This window comes from Drosophila simulans, chromosome 3L (genome assembly GCF_016746395.2).
Source record: "Drosophila simulans strain w501 chromosome 3L, Prin_Dsim_3.1, whole genome shotgun sequence".
Lineage (NCBI taxonomy): Eukaryota > Metazoa > Arthropoda > Insecta > Diptera > Drosophilidae > Drosophila > Drosophila simulans.
This window is the reverse complement of record NC_052522.2, coordinates 14,592,879-14,609,450: the sequence shown is the minus strand read 5'-3', so window position 1 is coordinate 14,609,450 and position 16,572 is coordinate 14,592,879. Positions and strand designations below refer to the sequence as shown.

At 39.8% G+C, this 16,572-nt stretch overlaps 1 protein-coding gene across 2 annotated transcripts in view; it reads right to left on the bottom strand.

Moving 5' to 3' along the window:
- Positions 1-16,572, bottom strand: part of LOC6738076 (Ig-like and fibronectin type-III domain-containing protein 2) — a 69,313-nt gene that overhangs the window by 14,941 nt on the left and 37,800 nt on the right. For both annotated transcript variants that reach the window (XM_016171496.3, XM_044923121.1), the window contains exons 3-6: positions 2,272-2,365; positions 2,030-2,200; positions 1,828-1,965; positions 359-1,481 (exon numbers count right to left, since the gene is read on the bottom strand). In XM_016171496.3, coding sequence (XP_016031901.1) covers positions 359-1,481; positions 1,828-1,965; positions 2,030-2,200; positions 2,272-2,347 — 1,508 coding nt within the window. In that variant the 5' untranslated portion in view covers positions 2,348-2,365. The remainder of the gene's footprint in view (positions 1-358; positions 1,482-1,827; positions 1,966-2,029; positions 2,201-2,271; positions 2,366-16,572) is intronic.

The window sequence follows — 16,572 nt, the reverse complement described above, 5'->3', positions numbered from 1 at the left end:
ATGGGATTGTTATTAGGGCTTAACGGCCTATGGGTTTCCTAAACATGGATGATGGGGAAGGATGGGCTTGCTAAGCAATTAACTGCGAAATGAGAAGCTCATTGATGATTATCTATTCAAATTTGAGAGTCCTTATGAGAAGTACCAATACAAAGGAAGATATATGAAATAATGGCAAATTGGAAAAAGGAATTTCTGGGAGAAATAGGCGCAATGGGCTCAATGAACATAATAGTTGCTCATTACTGATGAGGCAATAACATTATTTGCTTGCTAAATCCTTACGTTACATTTTAAGCACCAATCATCTTAGTTTTATTTAATTCAAAAATATAGTTATAAAAAATTATCTACTTACTTGAATAAACTAAAGTCGAGTGAAGTCAGCTTGCCAGCACACAGCGGAAAGCAAGCCGATGGGATTCCCCTGGCGCGACAACACGGCGTATGATCAATATTGTTGGCCAAACAATTAAAGGTGATATTTGACCAGGGAGCGCACACCATGAAATCGGGCAAGTTGGCCTGATCGGTCTTCTGCGGATCACACATTTTGTCCAGACACATGCGATGTGTCATCCCATTGTCCTCGCAACATTGTCGGGTATCCGGAAGTTGGGGCATTGCCTGTTTGTCCGTGGTCCCGGCTTTCGATTCCGCCGCCGAGGCACTGGTGTGGGTGAAAAATCTCAGCCGCTCGGTGGGCAAACTCGATCCAAATTCGTTGGTGGCCGTGACAATTACGGCGTACATGGTCAGCGGACTTAGATTGCTGAGCGTCAACTGGGTCTGATTCGTGGGCACCGAATAGAGACTAATCGATTCTGGAGAATCAGACGCCGTTCGGTGGACAATCTCGCCACTCAACTCATCCTCATCGAAGCTGTGCAAAGTGGTCAGATTGATGGTATAACCTGAAACGCGATCAGCCAGTTTATCCGGTGCAGTCCAGCCGATGGTCACACTCGTTTCGCTGACATTTTCGATCGTCACGAAGGTCGGCGAACTTGGTATCAACTGCACACCCTTCAGGATGCACTGCAGCCCACTCAGTGTGTGCTGAACGCAGGATACACGGGTCTTCAACTTGTCCGTGAAGGGAGTGTACTCGCCGCGGCACATGTCCTGGCACAAGTCCGGAATCTGCTTGTCCACGCAGCAGGGCACATGGTTGCGGCCATCCGCCATGCAGCGAACAATGCCGGGGAAGTCCCGTTCGCAGGCCTCCGGATCGATGCCAGTGGTGCCGTCGAGGATGTTATGCACGTTGCAGAAGCCCATGCATTGCGTGGACACGTTGGCCCGTTCGCAGCACTCCGTGAAGTCGTGGGTCACCAGCGGTGGCACTTGACTGGGCCTCCAAAAGCTGCGATTATCCTGCGCGTCCAACGGTGGCGGCAGCAGGAACACATCACTCGACTCCGAGGTTGAGGTGTCCGTGGAATTTCCCGGACCGCCCGTCGACGAATGAAGCTCCTTAACTGTCAGGGGTTAAGGCGTGAAATTAAGTTTGAGTACAGGGAAAAATTTAATCCATTAAATAAATAAAATATCCTATCATTTGATGTTTACCAATGAATGTATACCAATTTCTTAAGGTATTTAAATGGATATAACGGAATAATGGCCGATCTTTAAGTGATAAGGGATGAAAATTAAAAAAAAAAGTAATACCTTTTAAAATTTAATATTCGTTTCATATCTCACTAACCAAAGTTAATATAAATCGTATGCTTTCAGTATATAAGTGCCTAAGGGTTATTCAAATACAAATCTAGCTAAAACGCTTTTTGTTGTCAAGTGTATCGAATGCTTGTTGGTACTCACCTGTCAGGATGTGGATGCTGCGGAGAACGGGATCCGAGTTAAGCTCGCAAATATACGCCCCCGAATCGTTGGGTTTAAGAGTCTTAATCAAAAGCACCCAAACCTCTCCCCCCGTTTCCAGGTTCTTCCCCTTGGGATCTAATCAAAAAAGACCACAATTTGGTTATAATCCACACTATCTTTTATAAAACATATAACATACTCTCATCGTGCAGGATTCGCACACGATGATCCTTGGTTACCCGCACTGTGCCGGCGGTCAGGATCTCGTCACCCTTCTTCCATATTACTGTGTTGTTCGAGGAGTTATCTGAGACTACGCAGGTTAATAAAGCATCTTTGCTCTCCAAAATAATTGACGGTCCGCCGGTTCCTTGAATTCAAAAAATGTCCACATGTATATTAAATATAAGTTCTAAACATTCATTAAATAATACTACTTACCAATTGGCACACCACACTTAACAATTGTTATTAGCACACATATCGTAATTATGTGAACCAGCAAAAGCCTGAGCATTATTCCTTGTAGGATAACCTGCAAAACAGAAGACAAAGGAAAAAACGTTTACTAAATTTTGCGAATCAGCTGTAATGCGCAAATCAAACAACATTTTTCTGCAAAACTTTAAAGAGCGAAGCCATGGAACAGAGAATATTTTTCAATCATTTTCATCGCCGGAAAGGAAACATTTTGATATTGCAATAAATGGCCAGGTGAGGCGAAATGCCAGTGGCAACTATGATGGGGTCGGTAAAAGCGAGGGCGTTGGCAGTGGAGGGCGTGGCAGATGCCTGACCTGGGAAATGCAGCCAATTGGGAAACGTTGGACAAGAGGAAGGAAGCGAGCACAAACAGCTGAAAGCAGCGTCACTTTTGCCTTGGATCCCGTGTTGACGTCAACGTTGCCAGAACATTTGATGTTTGAAAAATAACATTCACAACCCCTCTCGAAACTGGAATCGCCCCACGCCACTTTTACCTCGCAGTTTTCCCGCAGGCTGGATGCCTGGTTTGGTTACCTGTTCGCTTATGGCCAACGTTTTTGGATTTTTGTTTAAAAATTCGAACGAGTTTTTTTGCTCTACCTTTTTTTTTCTGCGTTGATAAAATGTTTAACATTGCAGCGCTAGTCTACACAATGAAAAGAAATGTATTTTTCTGTTAAAAATTCCATAAACGTTAATAAAGCATAGGCAATGTGATGTTATAATTACAATATTAATATACAAATTTTAAAAAATATAAAAAATTAACGAGAAAATTGTAAGTTTGTACAATTTAAGATGCAGCTTTACCCAGCTAAATATATATATGCCTATTGATAAAACTTTAAACTAAAACCTTAACCTTATATTTTCTGGTCAAGTTCTAAGTGCACTTAGCTCTTTAGAAAATATCAGCCCTTTTATTCTTTTTCTCAGTGTTGAGGGGATCTAGATTTGTTGAAATTGGTTCGTGCATTCTGTGAAAGGTGCTCGAGCTGATTGTACCTGTGCGTATGTGTGTGTGTGTGTTTGCTCTTGCAGCTGTGTGAGTGCCCTGTACGTGAGAGCGTAACTGAGAATTTGTTGGCAGTTTTAGCGACCATTCCACGGGTAATGGCAACAACAAATTGCGTACACTGCAGCAAAAGAAGTGCGTGTGGCTGCTGCGCTTGTATTCAATTACGAGAACGGTTAATCGATTCACCTAATCGCCGAAGGGTTGGCTGGGGTAAGCGGAGAGGGGTAGGTGGCAGGGGTTAGGGGTCACCTGCTGCTGGCTGGGTCGTCATCAATGACGTTTATCACCCAACCCCACACATTTTCTGACCCCCATTGCGCTGACAAACCGCTTAGCTGGCTGGCATTTGTTTGGCCATCAGCGACACTGAAAAAGACCACCCTTTTCCGAGTGGGCGGCACTTGTATGTTATCAGAGTGGTGCGAAGTGGGTGGTGGGGGTATTTATACCAACGCGAGCATAAGGTGTACAAGGTGGGCTTGTACCTGCCTTTGTGCGCATCAAGCGCATTTCAAATTGAATTTACAAAGTGCGAACGCGATGCCCGAGCACGCACTTGCCTCCTTCCACGTTGCGAAGATTGAGTTACCTGTGCAGAGGTGGAAGTACCTTTGTCTAGATGCGCCCCTCAAATGCCATTCATAAATTCCAACAGACTGGAGCAACTGCAGTCGTCTGGCGTGCAACTCGCGAGTTGCTCAATTGCAAAGTGACAAATTTGATTAAATTATAGCGCTATTGCAAAACGATTTATCTTTCGCTGCACTCTGGTGTCACTTGCCACCCACTCAATTAATTGTTTTTGCTCTTGGCCCCTTGGCTTTTGCTCTTTGCCGTTGCCGCTGCCATTTTTGCGCACTCATCCAGGCACGCACATCCTGTGCACAGACACACACGTACGTGTATGCCAGGATACACGGAAAATATTACATTCTGGATCCCAAATAAAATATGTTAGCAATAAATTACATTTAAAAATATTTGAGAGGATTCTGACAATAAATGTTAATACTAAGTGAACTTTTTCTGCTTTCATAATTTAAATATAATAATTATAATATATCTAGGTATTTATAAAATTAATTAAAAAATTAGAAAAATAATTGCAGTTCTCTTTAGTACAATCATTTGCCTTATTAAATATGATTTATACTTCCGGCTTAATGTTAATTTATTGCACAGCATGCAAATGGCTCTTCCGGCTTTTACAGTTTATTCAAATATTATGTATTTCAAGTTGCAATTTTTTAACACCATTTCAGGTTAGCTTTGCCTTTAGTGTAAGCGTGTGCTTGTATGTATGTCCTCCATGATGTTGCCATCTATTTGTCTTCATCTGGGCCACAACTACCAAACCTCCTCGCTTCCCATTTCATCTCATCTCGTCTTGTCCCGTCTTGGTGCGCTGTCAACGTTCTGCTCGTTGACGTTGTAAGTAAATTGTATAACGTGGCGTATGAGTAATATGATATGCATGCTTCGATTCGAAGCGTTACGCTGTGTTGTGCTCCGTGCTGGGTGCTCTGTTCCGCTCAGCTCGTTGAAGATGATGTGGTAATCAGTTTTGATTTTATTAGCACAGCAGCGAAGGAGCTGCCACAGACAGTTAGCTGGCGCGCCACCCCAAAAATGAGCGGTAAGCGCCTCGAATCTTTTTTTACGATGTCTTCCATCCAAGTTATATGTGTTGCTCCCTCAACTTCTTGGCATGTCAAGTGGCACACATCAATCCAATCTCTCAACCTCCTCCCATCTGATACCATGGGTTATGATGTAAGATGCACAACCCTAATGCTCGGGTCATAATTGTTAATGAAATGACGTATACGTTTTTGACTCGAGCGGTAAAGTGGAGCGCTTAGTTGCGCTCCCCTTAATTAAATTTCCCTGGAAGACAATGTGACAAGAGCACAACCGAAATTCAAGTTCTGAATTTAATTCTCAAGTGGTATGTGTAAGCTGTCAGTTAATTTTATTTCACGGAAATTAAGGGTAAATGCGATTTAATAAGAGAAAAAGCTCCTACTACTCTACATTCTTGGCAATTTATCAAAACCACTGTTAATGAGATTTTGAAAGCCAAACAATTAATAGTAAATCATTAAGAACTATTAAAATTTTGTTTTTTTACGATTTTTTCAAATGGTTTGCCAACAATTAATTGAGGTATAAAAACTTTCTGATCTAGGCACTCATTTTCGCTCTCCGCCCATTTTCCTTGTGGGTCCATTCCCCTTGGAAAATCTTATCAAGTGCATAAATTAGCATACCACACCGCATTTTGTTTTTTCTATTTTTTATCACTCGATATTTTTGACGGTGCCCGTCACTAATTAAGGAACTGGGCACACACATTAATGATAAAACCGGGGCCAACTCTCAAGGTAAATGAGCCCCAAACAACAACAAAAAAATTGAGATGAACAGCAAAAGACAAAAAAAGAAGCGGAAAATAGTCCCCAAGAAGCATCATAAAAGGGCCCAGGCAGGACATTAAGTAAATTAAACAAAAAAAAAAAAGAACGAGAAACAAAAACGAAGAGTGGCGGGATAAATGGGAAAAAAAGGCAAGGGACATTTACACATTATTTTATAACATGGCCAAGACAGACAAATGACAGCCGAGACAAGGTGGGCAGCGGCCAAAAGGGGCGGGGCTGGCAATTGCCACACCAGATCTACTTCATGATAAATAAAATACACCGCAAAACATTTTAAAAGCCAACCGACAACACTTTCCACTTTGCTGCTAATTTAAAGTTAACACCAAAAAGTCGCAGCCACTAGAAAATGGTGAAAGACCCGAAGAACAGGGGTGAAAATGCGAGGGTGGCTGAGGTGAGCTGAGCAATGGAATGGTGAGGGAGCTGAAGGGGGAAAACTGAACGAGGGTTTCCCACAGCTGACGCTCCAACTGTCTTTTCGTTCTGGCCAACTTTGTCTGTCTCTGTGTGTGTGCGTACGGCTTTTGGCCAGGACTACTTTATGGGCTTTGTTGTTGTGCTTTTCTTGTTTTTCTTTTTTGGTTTTCCGTTTTTTTTTTCTCGATTTTTTTCCCCACTGCCGGGCAAGGTAATTTTTCTTAATTACCGCAAAATGTTTACCTTGTTGCTTGTGCTTCGGCGGTATATTTTTCAGGTAAGGTCCCAGATAAGGTCCGCATCCCTCGAAAACAACAACCCATAGATTGTGAGTCACAGTGCAAAAGGTGTAAAATATTTTCGACAGCTCCTATAACACTTTACATTGTTATGGTTTGGTGTTTTTAAGCAGCTTTTGTTCATTTCTTGTTTTCCCACGCAGTGGAGTGCGGGGCAAAAAGTAAAAGTGTTGCATACTTTCCAGTTGCGACAACCTCTTGAAAACGCACACACTAACGCAAATCGAGGAGGGTCGGGCAAGGTGAAAAGTCGAGGCTGCAAGGTAAGCCAAAAAGACCTACAGAACATACCCAAGCAAACACACACACACATTTTCTTTTCCAAATTGAAACTAATGTTCATAGCTGTGCATATTTCTGTTCTTGCTCTTGCCCGGAAAACTTGAACTTGAGTGTAAAAAATAAACAGCAGAGAAGAAGAACATTGTCAACCTTTTTCTATTCATTTGCCGTGCGAAGGGAAGTTAAAAGTGTGTTTAGGCCTTTTGTTTGGCTTTTCCGGCTTCCACTCTGAGTGAGAAATATGATAATCAAACAAAAAAATTTCTCATACGCCGTGAGAGCACAAGTTGTGCAAAACTTTTAGGCCGGGCGATAAGGCGACAAAAGCCCAACTAAAAACAGAAAGGCACAACTTTTGTTTGTCTTTTGTTAGGGTCCAGTTCAGCTAGAGCCTAAATGGAAATGTTGGTTTACAGCGAGAACACACCTTGATTAAAGAGTTAATTCCACGAATTTGAGTAGGCTCTGGCTATTATGTACATTATGCGCAAAAATGTACAAGAAAGTGTTAAATTATTCAGGAAGCCCCAGTCGAATTTTGTAATTAAAATTAATACGCAGAACAGCAAGAAAAACCCCAACAAATGCAAATGCCAGAGCCGACCACCGAAATCGGCTTGTGGCATTAAGCCGGAACAAAAGGGAAAAAAGCAAAATTTGTTTTTAGCATTAAAACAAAATCAACACACCTCAATGTAAAAATCTCCCCAAAGAGGCATAAAAACGATGGGGATGCACAGATGCTGGGAAAATCGCAGGTTTGTAAGCAGCGAATAAGCAAAACATGTTACAACAAAGGACCAAAACATAATGAACAATAACAATGAGAGCCGCAAAATGGCAAAGTGTGGTTTCCATTTGTTGCTCGACTGAGAAATGCCCTATTTTAGTTTACGTAGGTGTAAGCTTTCATTTGTTGCTGGGCAACGTATAATTGTTGCTAAAGAGCTTAGTACAAACTTAATACTATTATATACCAAAGCTGATCTGTGTGTCAAGACTGCTTAACTGAGAAAAGTATTGAGCTTATAAAATATTCTTGAATATCTTTTTATAAAGATGTTATATTGATTATTTACTTTTGAAAGGCAGGAACGTTTTAATCTTATTTAATTTAACAGAATTTTTTATTCTATACTCAAGTATTGGTTCACACAAATAAAAAATACCCAACCGTTCTTGAAATACCCCTCGATAAGATTGGTAAATATCAGAAAAAAGAGCAGAAATAAATGCTCAAGCATAACAATAACAGAAGCGGCACATTAAACAAATATTCCGGCGCAAAACAAAAACCAAGCGATGATAAAAAATAATTCTGCACAAGCAGTTGAGAAGGGGTAGACGCAAGATTTACTTTAAAATATATATTTACATATGCAAATGCCAAGAGGAAAGACATGGTCGTCGGGTCAGGGGGATGGCGGGGTTTTTGTGTCTAAGCAAGCATGTGAGTATTTGTAAATCTGACATAATTGCATGCACATGTGTGTGTTGGTGTGCATAAGTTTGTTTTTCGGATTGTTTATTTTGTTTGCACATTTCGCTATGGATAAGGAGCAAAAACTTTTTATGCATTTTTCATACACATAATTCGCTTCAAGCGCAAATGCACAATAATAATAATAAGAATAATAATAATAACAATAGCAGGGCACAAACAGACATAACAATCAGGAGCATCGAAATGCACAGCACACTGACTCGAGCTCGAGCCTCGAGCAGCGACAACAATGCCGCATTTTCTCCAAAACCCCCAACTATATGCAACTATATGTTCAGCCATATTCAGCCGAAGCAAAGAACTGCCAGCTACAGTTCTACGGCGACAGCAACAACATTGATTTTACATTTCCGCCGCTTTGCCTGCTAACTTCCGCTGCCGTCATTTCCACAACACCACTACATGCACACATTACACTCATAGCATCACAGCATTTTTGTTTTGCCACGCACACACATGCTCACACACACAATACACGCAGGCGAACAACAAGGACACACAACAAATGTGCGCTGTTATGGGTGTGGGTGCATTCGTTTTCGGGTTCTGTGATTGCAGGCAACGGGACAAATGTGCGACAGATGCACTTCAATGGCAGCCAGGGATGTGCAACCAAAGACGTCCTCATCTGCCACTGGGGAGCTGGGAATTTATGCAAGCTGGTTGCGTACAATAGGATTCTTCCTTGCGAATAAATACATAATTATAAACTGCAAAGCAACTGGTTCATTTTTTAGCAACGAATTTTTAAAGTCGATGGTTTAAGTTTCATACGTTTTATTATGTAAATCAATAAATTAAATGTTCTTTTTTTCCTAATTACACTTAATTATAAACAGTTAATTATTAGTTTAGATGAAAGCATTTACTATACAAAATATTACAAAGAATATATTCAATCACCTGCAAACAAAAGCTTGTTTTATTTGAAGATACTAAGGTTCTATAAAAACCACGACATACCTTCTTTCTTATTTAAATTCCTATACTAGTATAAAGTCGATGAATATATCATTTGTAATAAGAAGATGGATGTTTGTCATTTTGCATGTCTTGAAAATGCTTAAAACATTAAACGATTCAAACTCGTTGACATATTGTAATGGATTACCATAAAGCTGCAGCATCTTTAAACTTCATTGGCACTGAGAAGGTTATTTGTGTCAAATTTTATATATTCACACCAGGTTTTACAAAGTGACCAAATTAATTCTGGCAAAGGACTTTCAGACTTTTTTATAGAATTTTCAAACTTTATTCCTTGTGCAGGTCAAATGCATTTTCCATATGCGTATCAGCGTTCATTCCTGATGGCAAAGATGTGGCCACTTCAGACTTTCAACATGTGGCTGCCACAGAGCTAGAAAGCACCAAAACAACTTGATGCAAGTTGTAAAGAGCATAGCAGAGCAATCTGCAACCTGCAGTGGCAAACGCAGTTGCACTTGCCTTTTGCCTTTGCTTTTGGCTTTGCCCGTTGTTTCTAGTAGTTGGCAACAAATAAAACATAGTAAAACTCCGCAGCAAACGAGCCACGAACACACATATGTATGTGTGGGTGTGACGGGTGTTTGGGTTAACTGAAGTGCTTACCAGGCCAACAGCTACAAGTTGGCTAAGTCAGTAAGCTCAGAAAATGCCAACAACCGACGCTCCGAGCAGTTTCTGCAGTTGACGAACGCTGACGAACTGGCTCAGACATCCTCGAAGGACCTCGGATGCAGTTACATGGCTGCCTGCCTGTGTATTGGTGCTGGCGTGTGTGTGCGCGTGGTTAGAAATTAGATTTACTAGTTTTCCGACAAACCCCAAAAGCCTGAAACCCAGCTACCCTGCCGGGAAACTACCCTGCTGAAAAGTACCAAAAACTTCATCTAAGCCAAGTCAACTTTTTCCCAAAAACCTAAAGAACCTAAAAAAAGAGAAAAAAATCATAAAAAAGATACCAAGTAAAACAACTGCTTGGGGCACTTTAGAGCTCGTATACCCCGTTGTACTATTAAATTTACCCATGGGAATGTTGACTTTTTGGCTTTTTAGGGGCAGTTTCAACACTTTTGTTGTTCTCCTCACCAAATTGGTTGCACAAGCAACAGCAACTGTGGATATCAATAAAAAATATTGCTCCTCTTGCCCCATCATATCTGTGTTTGTAAACGACTTAATCACTTGGAAATATCAGAGACCAGCTGAGTGTGGCTTTTACCAAAGTGTTGCAAGTTTATGGTCATCAGCAGAACAGGAAGGAGAGTAGCAAGAAAGAAATGTGAACAAAACGAAAACTTTTATTACGGACATTTGTGGCAGAACAGCAACTTCTAAGTGGTTCAATTGGACTGGTCATCCTTTTGGTCGCAATGCGGTGTTAGTTTTGCTCAAAACTTTTTTGGCCTAATTTCGCCATTGAAAATCAACTGCGATACTAAGGATTTAGACAGCTAAGATGATAAACTATTTTCTGGGCAATGTGGGGAAAGTTTATTGAGATTATAAGAACTGGCAAAATGTAAGTTTGGAATCAAATGAAATAAATATAAAAGAATAACAAACGGAGTAATGGATGGGATTTTTCTGCCTGTAAAATATTCGAATGAATCATTTCCATATACGAAGAAACTAAACACCTATAGTTTACGTATCTTCTTAATTCCTTTGTAAAAAGTCTCATAAATAAATTAGTTATAATCAGACAAGGTAGCAGCAGATGGAAAATCTAATTATGAGCCATCGCGGTAATTTTAGCACGTGCCTGAGGACGACAGCGGCGAAAGGAAAAAGGACGAGCCTGATTTCAAAGAGCAATTACATTAATTTTGCTCAAGAGCAACATGCACTCAGCGCTAAACTTCATTGCAACAAAATTTCCGCACCAATGTGCAAAGAGTTTTGCGGCAGTAATGCCAAAGTGGAGGCGGTGCATCCGAAACTGAGTCCTGGCATGAGGATAAAAGTGAGGCCTGAAGGCGTCGCCGCCATCGAGGAAAGTCAACCGCGACCGAAAGTGCCAAGTTCGCGTGCCGCAGTGTTGGTGTGCACTGTGAGTATCCGTGAGTATCTGTGTGAGCACCACGAGGTGCTAATGAGCTGCAGTTTGCAGTCACTGAAGATGTTAGCAGGCAGCCATTTTGCTGTTACCAACTTTGGCTCTTTTCCGTGCTGACAGCACTTAAAAGCTTTGTGCCACACACACACATACACTCGAAAAAAGTGAGCCCTCCAGTCGAATACTCAAAGTAAAATATCGATAATCTTCAAAACATAAAATGTTGACATACTTTGATGATGCATTTTAATAAAACTAAAGAATACATATTTTTATAATATATAGTCATAAAAAAAGGTAATTTTTCCAACATTACTACATATTTTTTATTTGTGTAACTCGTTTTCCCCTCCCCAATTTTCCGCCCACTGTTTGGTGACGTGTGTTTATGCTGTTGATATTTTTGACATTTTCGTTTGGCGTTCTCGTTATTGTTACTGCACTTTGTACAAGAGATGTTGCTGCTGATGCCTTTTTGTTTTTCCTTTCCTTTGCTTGTATTATTTTCATTTTTGTTTTAATTAAAATTTCACATGTCAACGATTTTGCGAAGGTAACTGTGCACGTAGGTATATTGCCACTGCCGCCGCTGCCAAATGAATGAGTTTCTCATTTCCTCAGCCAACGAGCATCCGCTCAATGGCTTTCTTCTTATTGGACCACAAAATTGAGGTACGGAATTTCGATAATTTACATCTGTGCTAATGCAGTGTGCGATTATTTAAGATATGTATGAAAAAATTTCCTAATTTAAGGAAATAATATTAAATTTTTGTTAAACAATGTGCACAAAATCATGGTATATATTATATATATTAGATTTCCTTTACAAATATATTATTAAAATATAAAATGACCCAGCGTGCACAGATCATTACATATTCACATATACATGTTTCTACCATCGCCATTCATTACCCTTTATTTAACAGGTATGATAGACAACTTCTCACGGAAGATTCACAAGGTATTTCCGCGCTTCTAGCATTGAAACATGAGTAAACTCAATTGCATAATTGTTTTAATTGCTTAAGCTTCTAATTAAAAGCAGTTGGTAATCTGTAGCCAGTATCACGTTGCAATTAATTTGAGTTGGTGGGTGTTTTGTAGTCTAAACATTTGCCTCGATTTTATATATATATGTATATATATTTTTTTCGATGAACTGTCGCCGTTTTTACGTTGGATGGCTGTCAACTGCATTTTGCGCTGGCAAAATGCATCGCTCCATATACTTGGACCCCTGCCCACCCATTTTGTACACACTTTTTTTCTAGTTTTTTTCTGCTCCCAATCTATCAAGTCCAAGCACCCGTCGTCGCGTCATCTATCGATGATTTTGCTAACTGTGAAACTATAGCCCAGGGCACACTGTCATCGGATTGGCACCTCACCCGCCCACACTCACCCACATTCATATCGAAAATCCACCCACCCACTCGTTTCCGTGTTGTGTTCTCGGGGCTTTGTTCCGCTGACATGATGCGCGTCAATTAAAATACGGAAAATGGAAAAGTTTTCCACGTTTTGGCCATGATTTCGCCGATAGCAGCGGGAAATTCGTTGATCGACTTTTATGCGCTTTGAAGCTGCTGATGTCTCAGACAGTCGGGGGATTATCCCTTTATCCCGTCGTGAATGCTATTATAAATCACGAGTAAAAACCAAGTTGACATCTCTTTGCGAACCAATTTGCCCTTTAACTATTTCAATTTAATATTATAATTCGTGCAATTTTTATGTGTATGCAAAACTTATACATATTTGATAGGTTCCATTTGCCCAGGCAATTAAAAGGCCTGAGAAAACATTTAATTTATTGTCGATCCAATGGCGGGAATCCATTTGTTCACTTCGCCGGCGGTCTTGTTATTTTTTAATTAAATAAATATATGCGATTTAATAATGTAATCCCTGCAGCTGTTTGCAATGTCCCCTTGCTGACACGAAACAATTGTTTAATAAACAAATACCAGGGAGTGCTGAAAAAATTATTTTATTTTTCTTTACACTCGCAACATCCAATCCTTAATCAAATTAATTAAAATCATTTTAATAGCTTATGATAAAATTCAGTCATTAAAAAAAGACCCACCAAGTCGACTATGTAATGCCCTTGTACAAGCAAATTAAGTGAACTTTCACTAGATTACAAGAGATTTTCGACTAAAGTATTGGCCTGAAAAAATAATAAATATTTGTATTTGTTATATTCAACCCTGACATCGTAGGCCTATTCTTGGGTCATTCATTAAATTTGTAAAATGCAAATCAAAGTCCATTGTCCGACCGTCTGGACAATTAATCAAAAACCCATTAATGATTTTCGAGTTGCTGGTCCACCCTGAACTTGGCCCGTACTGATTAAATGCAATTAATTTTCTGTCACCAACAATTGTGCCTACAATTTAACAGGCGAGAGCAAAAAGTGGACATAAAACAAAATGAGGCATCTTTCCTGAAATCAGTTGCAAAAGCCATTTCAGAAAATTAACAAATAAATACATGAGTGAGCCAGCGACAGCGAAAATACAAACGATGGACAAAGAATGAAAAATGTAAATACAAGTTGTTGGGCATTAACTTTGTTTGGGCTATACAAAAATATTTTTAATTAAAACGAAACGAAAGGGAGGCGGTGGCGTCTGTAGTGCCATAAAGTTGACAGACTTCATAAAGTTTTCGAAAATAAGTTCTTGGTATTAATAAGACACAAAAACTTTCGAAAGTCTATTTCTTACAATGACACTGAGTGTTTTGATTAATTATATTTAGTTGAATACTATTATAGTTACTTTCTGGTCTTTGCTATTTTTATATTGAAGGCATTCAAATATTTTTCATGAAAAAATCTTATACATTTCTATTCAAAAATCAGTTGAAAGTGCAACTACAAATTCTTGAATAAGAATACTTAAATAGCTTATTTTTTTAAATAGCATAATTTTTGCAGAAAGAAGAATGGGTATGCTTATTTTTTATATTATTCTTGTCATTAATAATTGATTTATTCGAACCCATCCATAAATAAAAACCTTTGGTCTCGACAACCGTATCGAAATATCCAATTTTTAACTCTGCGAAGTACATCCAGATGTCAGCCTATCGAAATTGTTGATTCAATAACACTTCAACTCCGCAAATAATTAATCATGGTACGTCAGTTGGCCAATGGCTGGAACTGTAGGAAGTAGATATACCATTCCGATTTTGACCCGGCCCGAACTGAACTGGAAACCCATTCCGCTGCGGGCAATCTTCAGTCAGTTGTCAGCGTTGTCAGACTCGTTGGACGAGCAAAGCCAATAGCATTTGGTTTTAACACGTTTTACTGTTTCTGTTTGCCAAAACATTTCGTTGCTCGTCGATTTTTAATGAGAAAAGGGTTTTATTCCGTTTCACTTTTATACTTTTTTGCTGGTGGGTTTTAATCACGAAACCGGAGGGACGGGCCATCAGTCAAAGTGGCAAACTAATGGTTTATTTATACAGACAGGATTGAGGGATTAAATTAGATTTTAATTCGGAAAGAAAATGTTGCGAAATGCTGAATGCGGTCGGGCCATTCATTCATGGCGGCAAGGACATTTTAAGAGGATAAACCACTTTGGAGACTTCACTACATTAAGCAAAGATCATAATCGCCTTGAACAGCAACTTTTGTACAAAACTGAAAACAGAAAACTGAAAACTAAAAACGGAAAACAATGCAGCAGACTACACAAAACTGTTGCTTACACAGAGAGATAGAGAGAGAGGGGGAAAAATGGTTAAAGGACGAAGGATGTTGCTGCTTAGTGCCAGCAAATGCGCGAAAATTTCCAAAACGAGTTCTCACCCACTTAGGTGCTGAGGTGCAATCTGTTTACTCAATAATTTGCACCAAAATGAATGTACATTTTGCATAGAAATTCCCCAAATGCCGAGCGCATTCTGCTGGACTCGCTGACGTTGCGCATACGCAGCGTTGTATGCAAACTATCCAACTGGGAGATGGATGGATGGAGGCAAAAATGGCTCCTAAGCGCCAAGGATCCAGAGTCAAAGAAAAGTTCCCTCAACAAAAAAGTTGATTTATAAACAAACTTTTGCGGCACAAAGTTGTGTTCGGACCGGACCGTCAACAAATGGAAAAGAAAAACATGCTCGCCAAATGGCCAAGGAAAGTTAAAAGTACGCCAAGCCAGTCGACCAGATGCCGTCTTTTGGCGCGTGCTACTCTCGATTTGGAGCTGTTCCTGTGTGTTTGCCCCCAGAAAATCTGCAAATGTGCAAATCCAAACACACAATAGATGGCCCCAAGAGCTGAGGCAAAATCAGCATAAAATACGCAGAGAAAAACACATCATTGAGGGCATTCACAAGTTAAATAATAACGCGACCAGATACAAAAGCACAAATAAAGTAGTTGAGTTGAGTGCCAAGCATTTGCCTCATCCATTCCCGCCGCCATCAACTTGGTGTCTGGATAGATGGCTCCAATATGCACAGAAAATGGAGTTAAAAGTTCACTGCAAAAAATCAGATTTGTGTTTTTTGGAATAAAATATTAAAAATTTATAAGTTTGAACTTCTATAATTGGCATAGCATTCCTTTCAGCTCTCAGTGTCAACTTGTTACACAATAAATTTCAATTCAATTTCATATTGTTCTTAATATTTGTATTTGCATTAAAATACGATATTAAAAAGAACTTTGCCTGAATCTATCTTTGCTACAAGTGCACATCTGGCTTATGAGAATTGAAACTATAGCTAGATTAAATACCATACTGCCGAATTGACACTAATCCATCACTTAAGTTCCTACGCATTTGTTTTGCCCAGTGCCAAAGTAGCTGCAAAAAACTAAATAAGAACCCGCCTTATCCGCCTCCCAGTGCTGAGCTCCCAACTTATATTTCCCACTTCCAAATCGCCGCCCACAACACCCACCAAATCAGAGCAGACACCCACCCACTTCCCGATCCCCAATTTCCACTCACCGCCTCAGCGAGTGCGGCAAAGTCCTCAGTCAAATCAGTTGTTGGCACGATTTCTGCAAGCAAAAATAAATCGAAAAAGGCCCGAAGAAAAACTCTATAAAAAGGAAAAACAAAGTTTCAGCACTGCGACCGCCAAAAAAGGAGAGTAGCAGAAAAGCACACTGTAAAAATAATTAATTGAAATGTTAAAATTATTATTATTATTATTACTTTTTCTGATTAATAAAATCTATTACATTACTCTTTTAAAATAGTTTTTTAGCA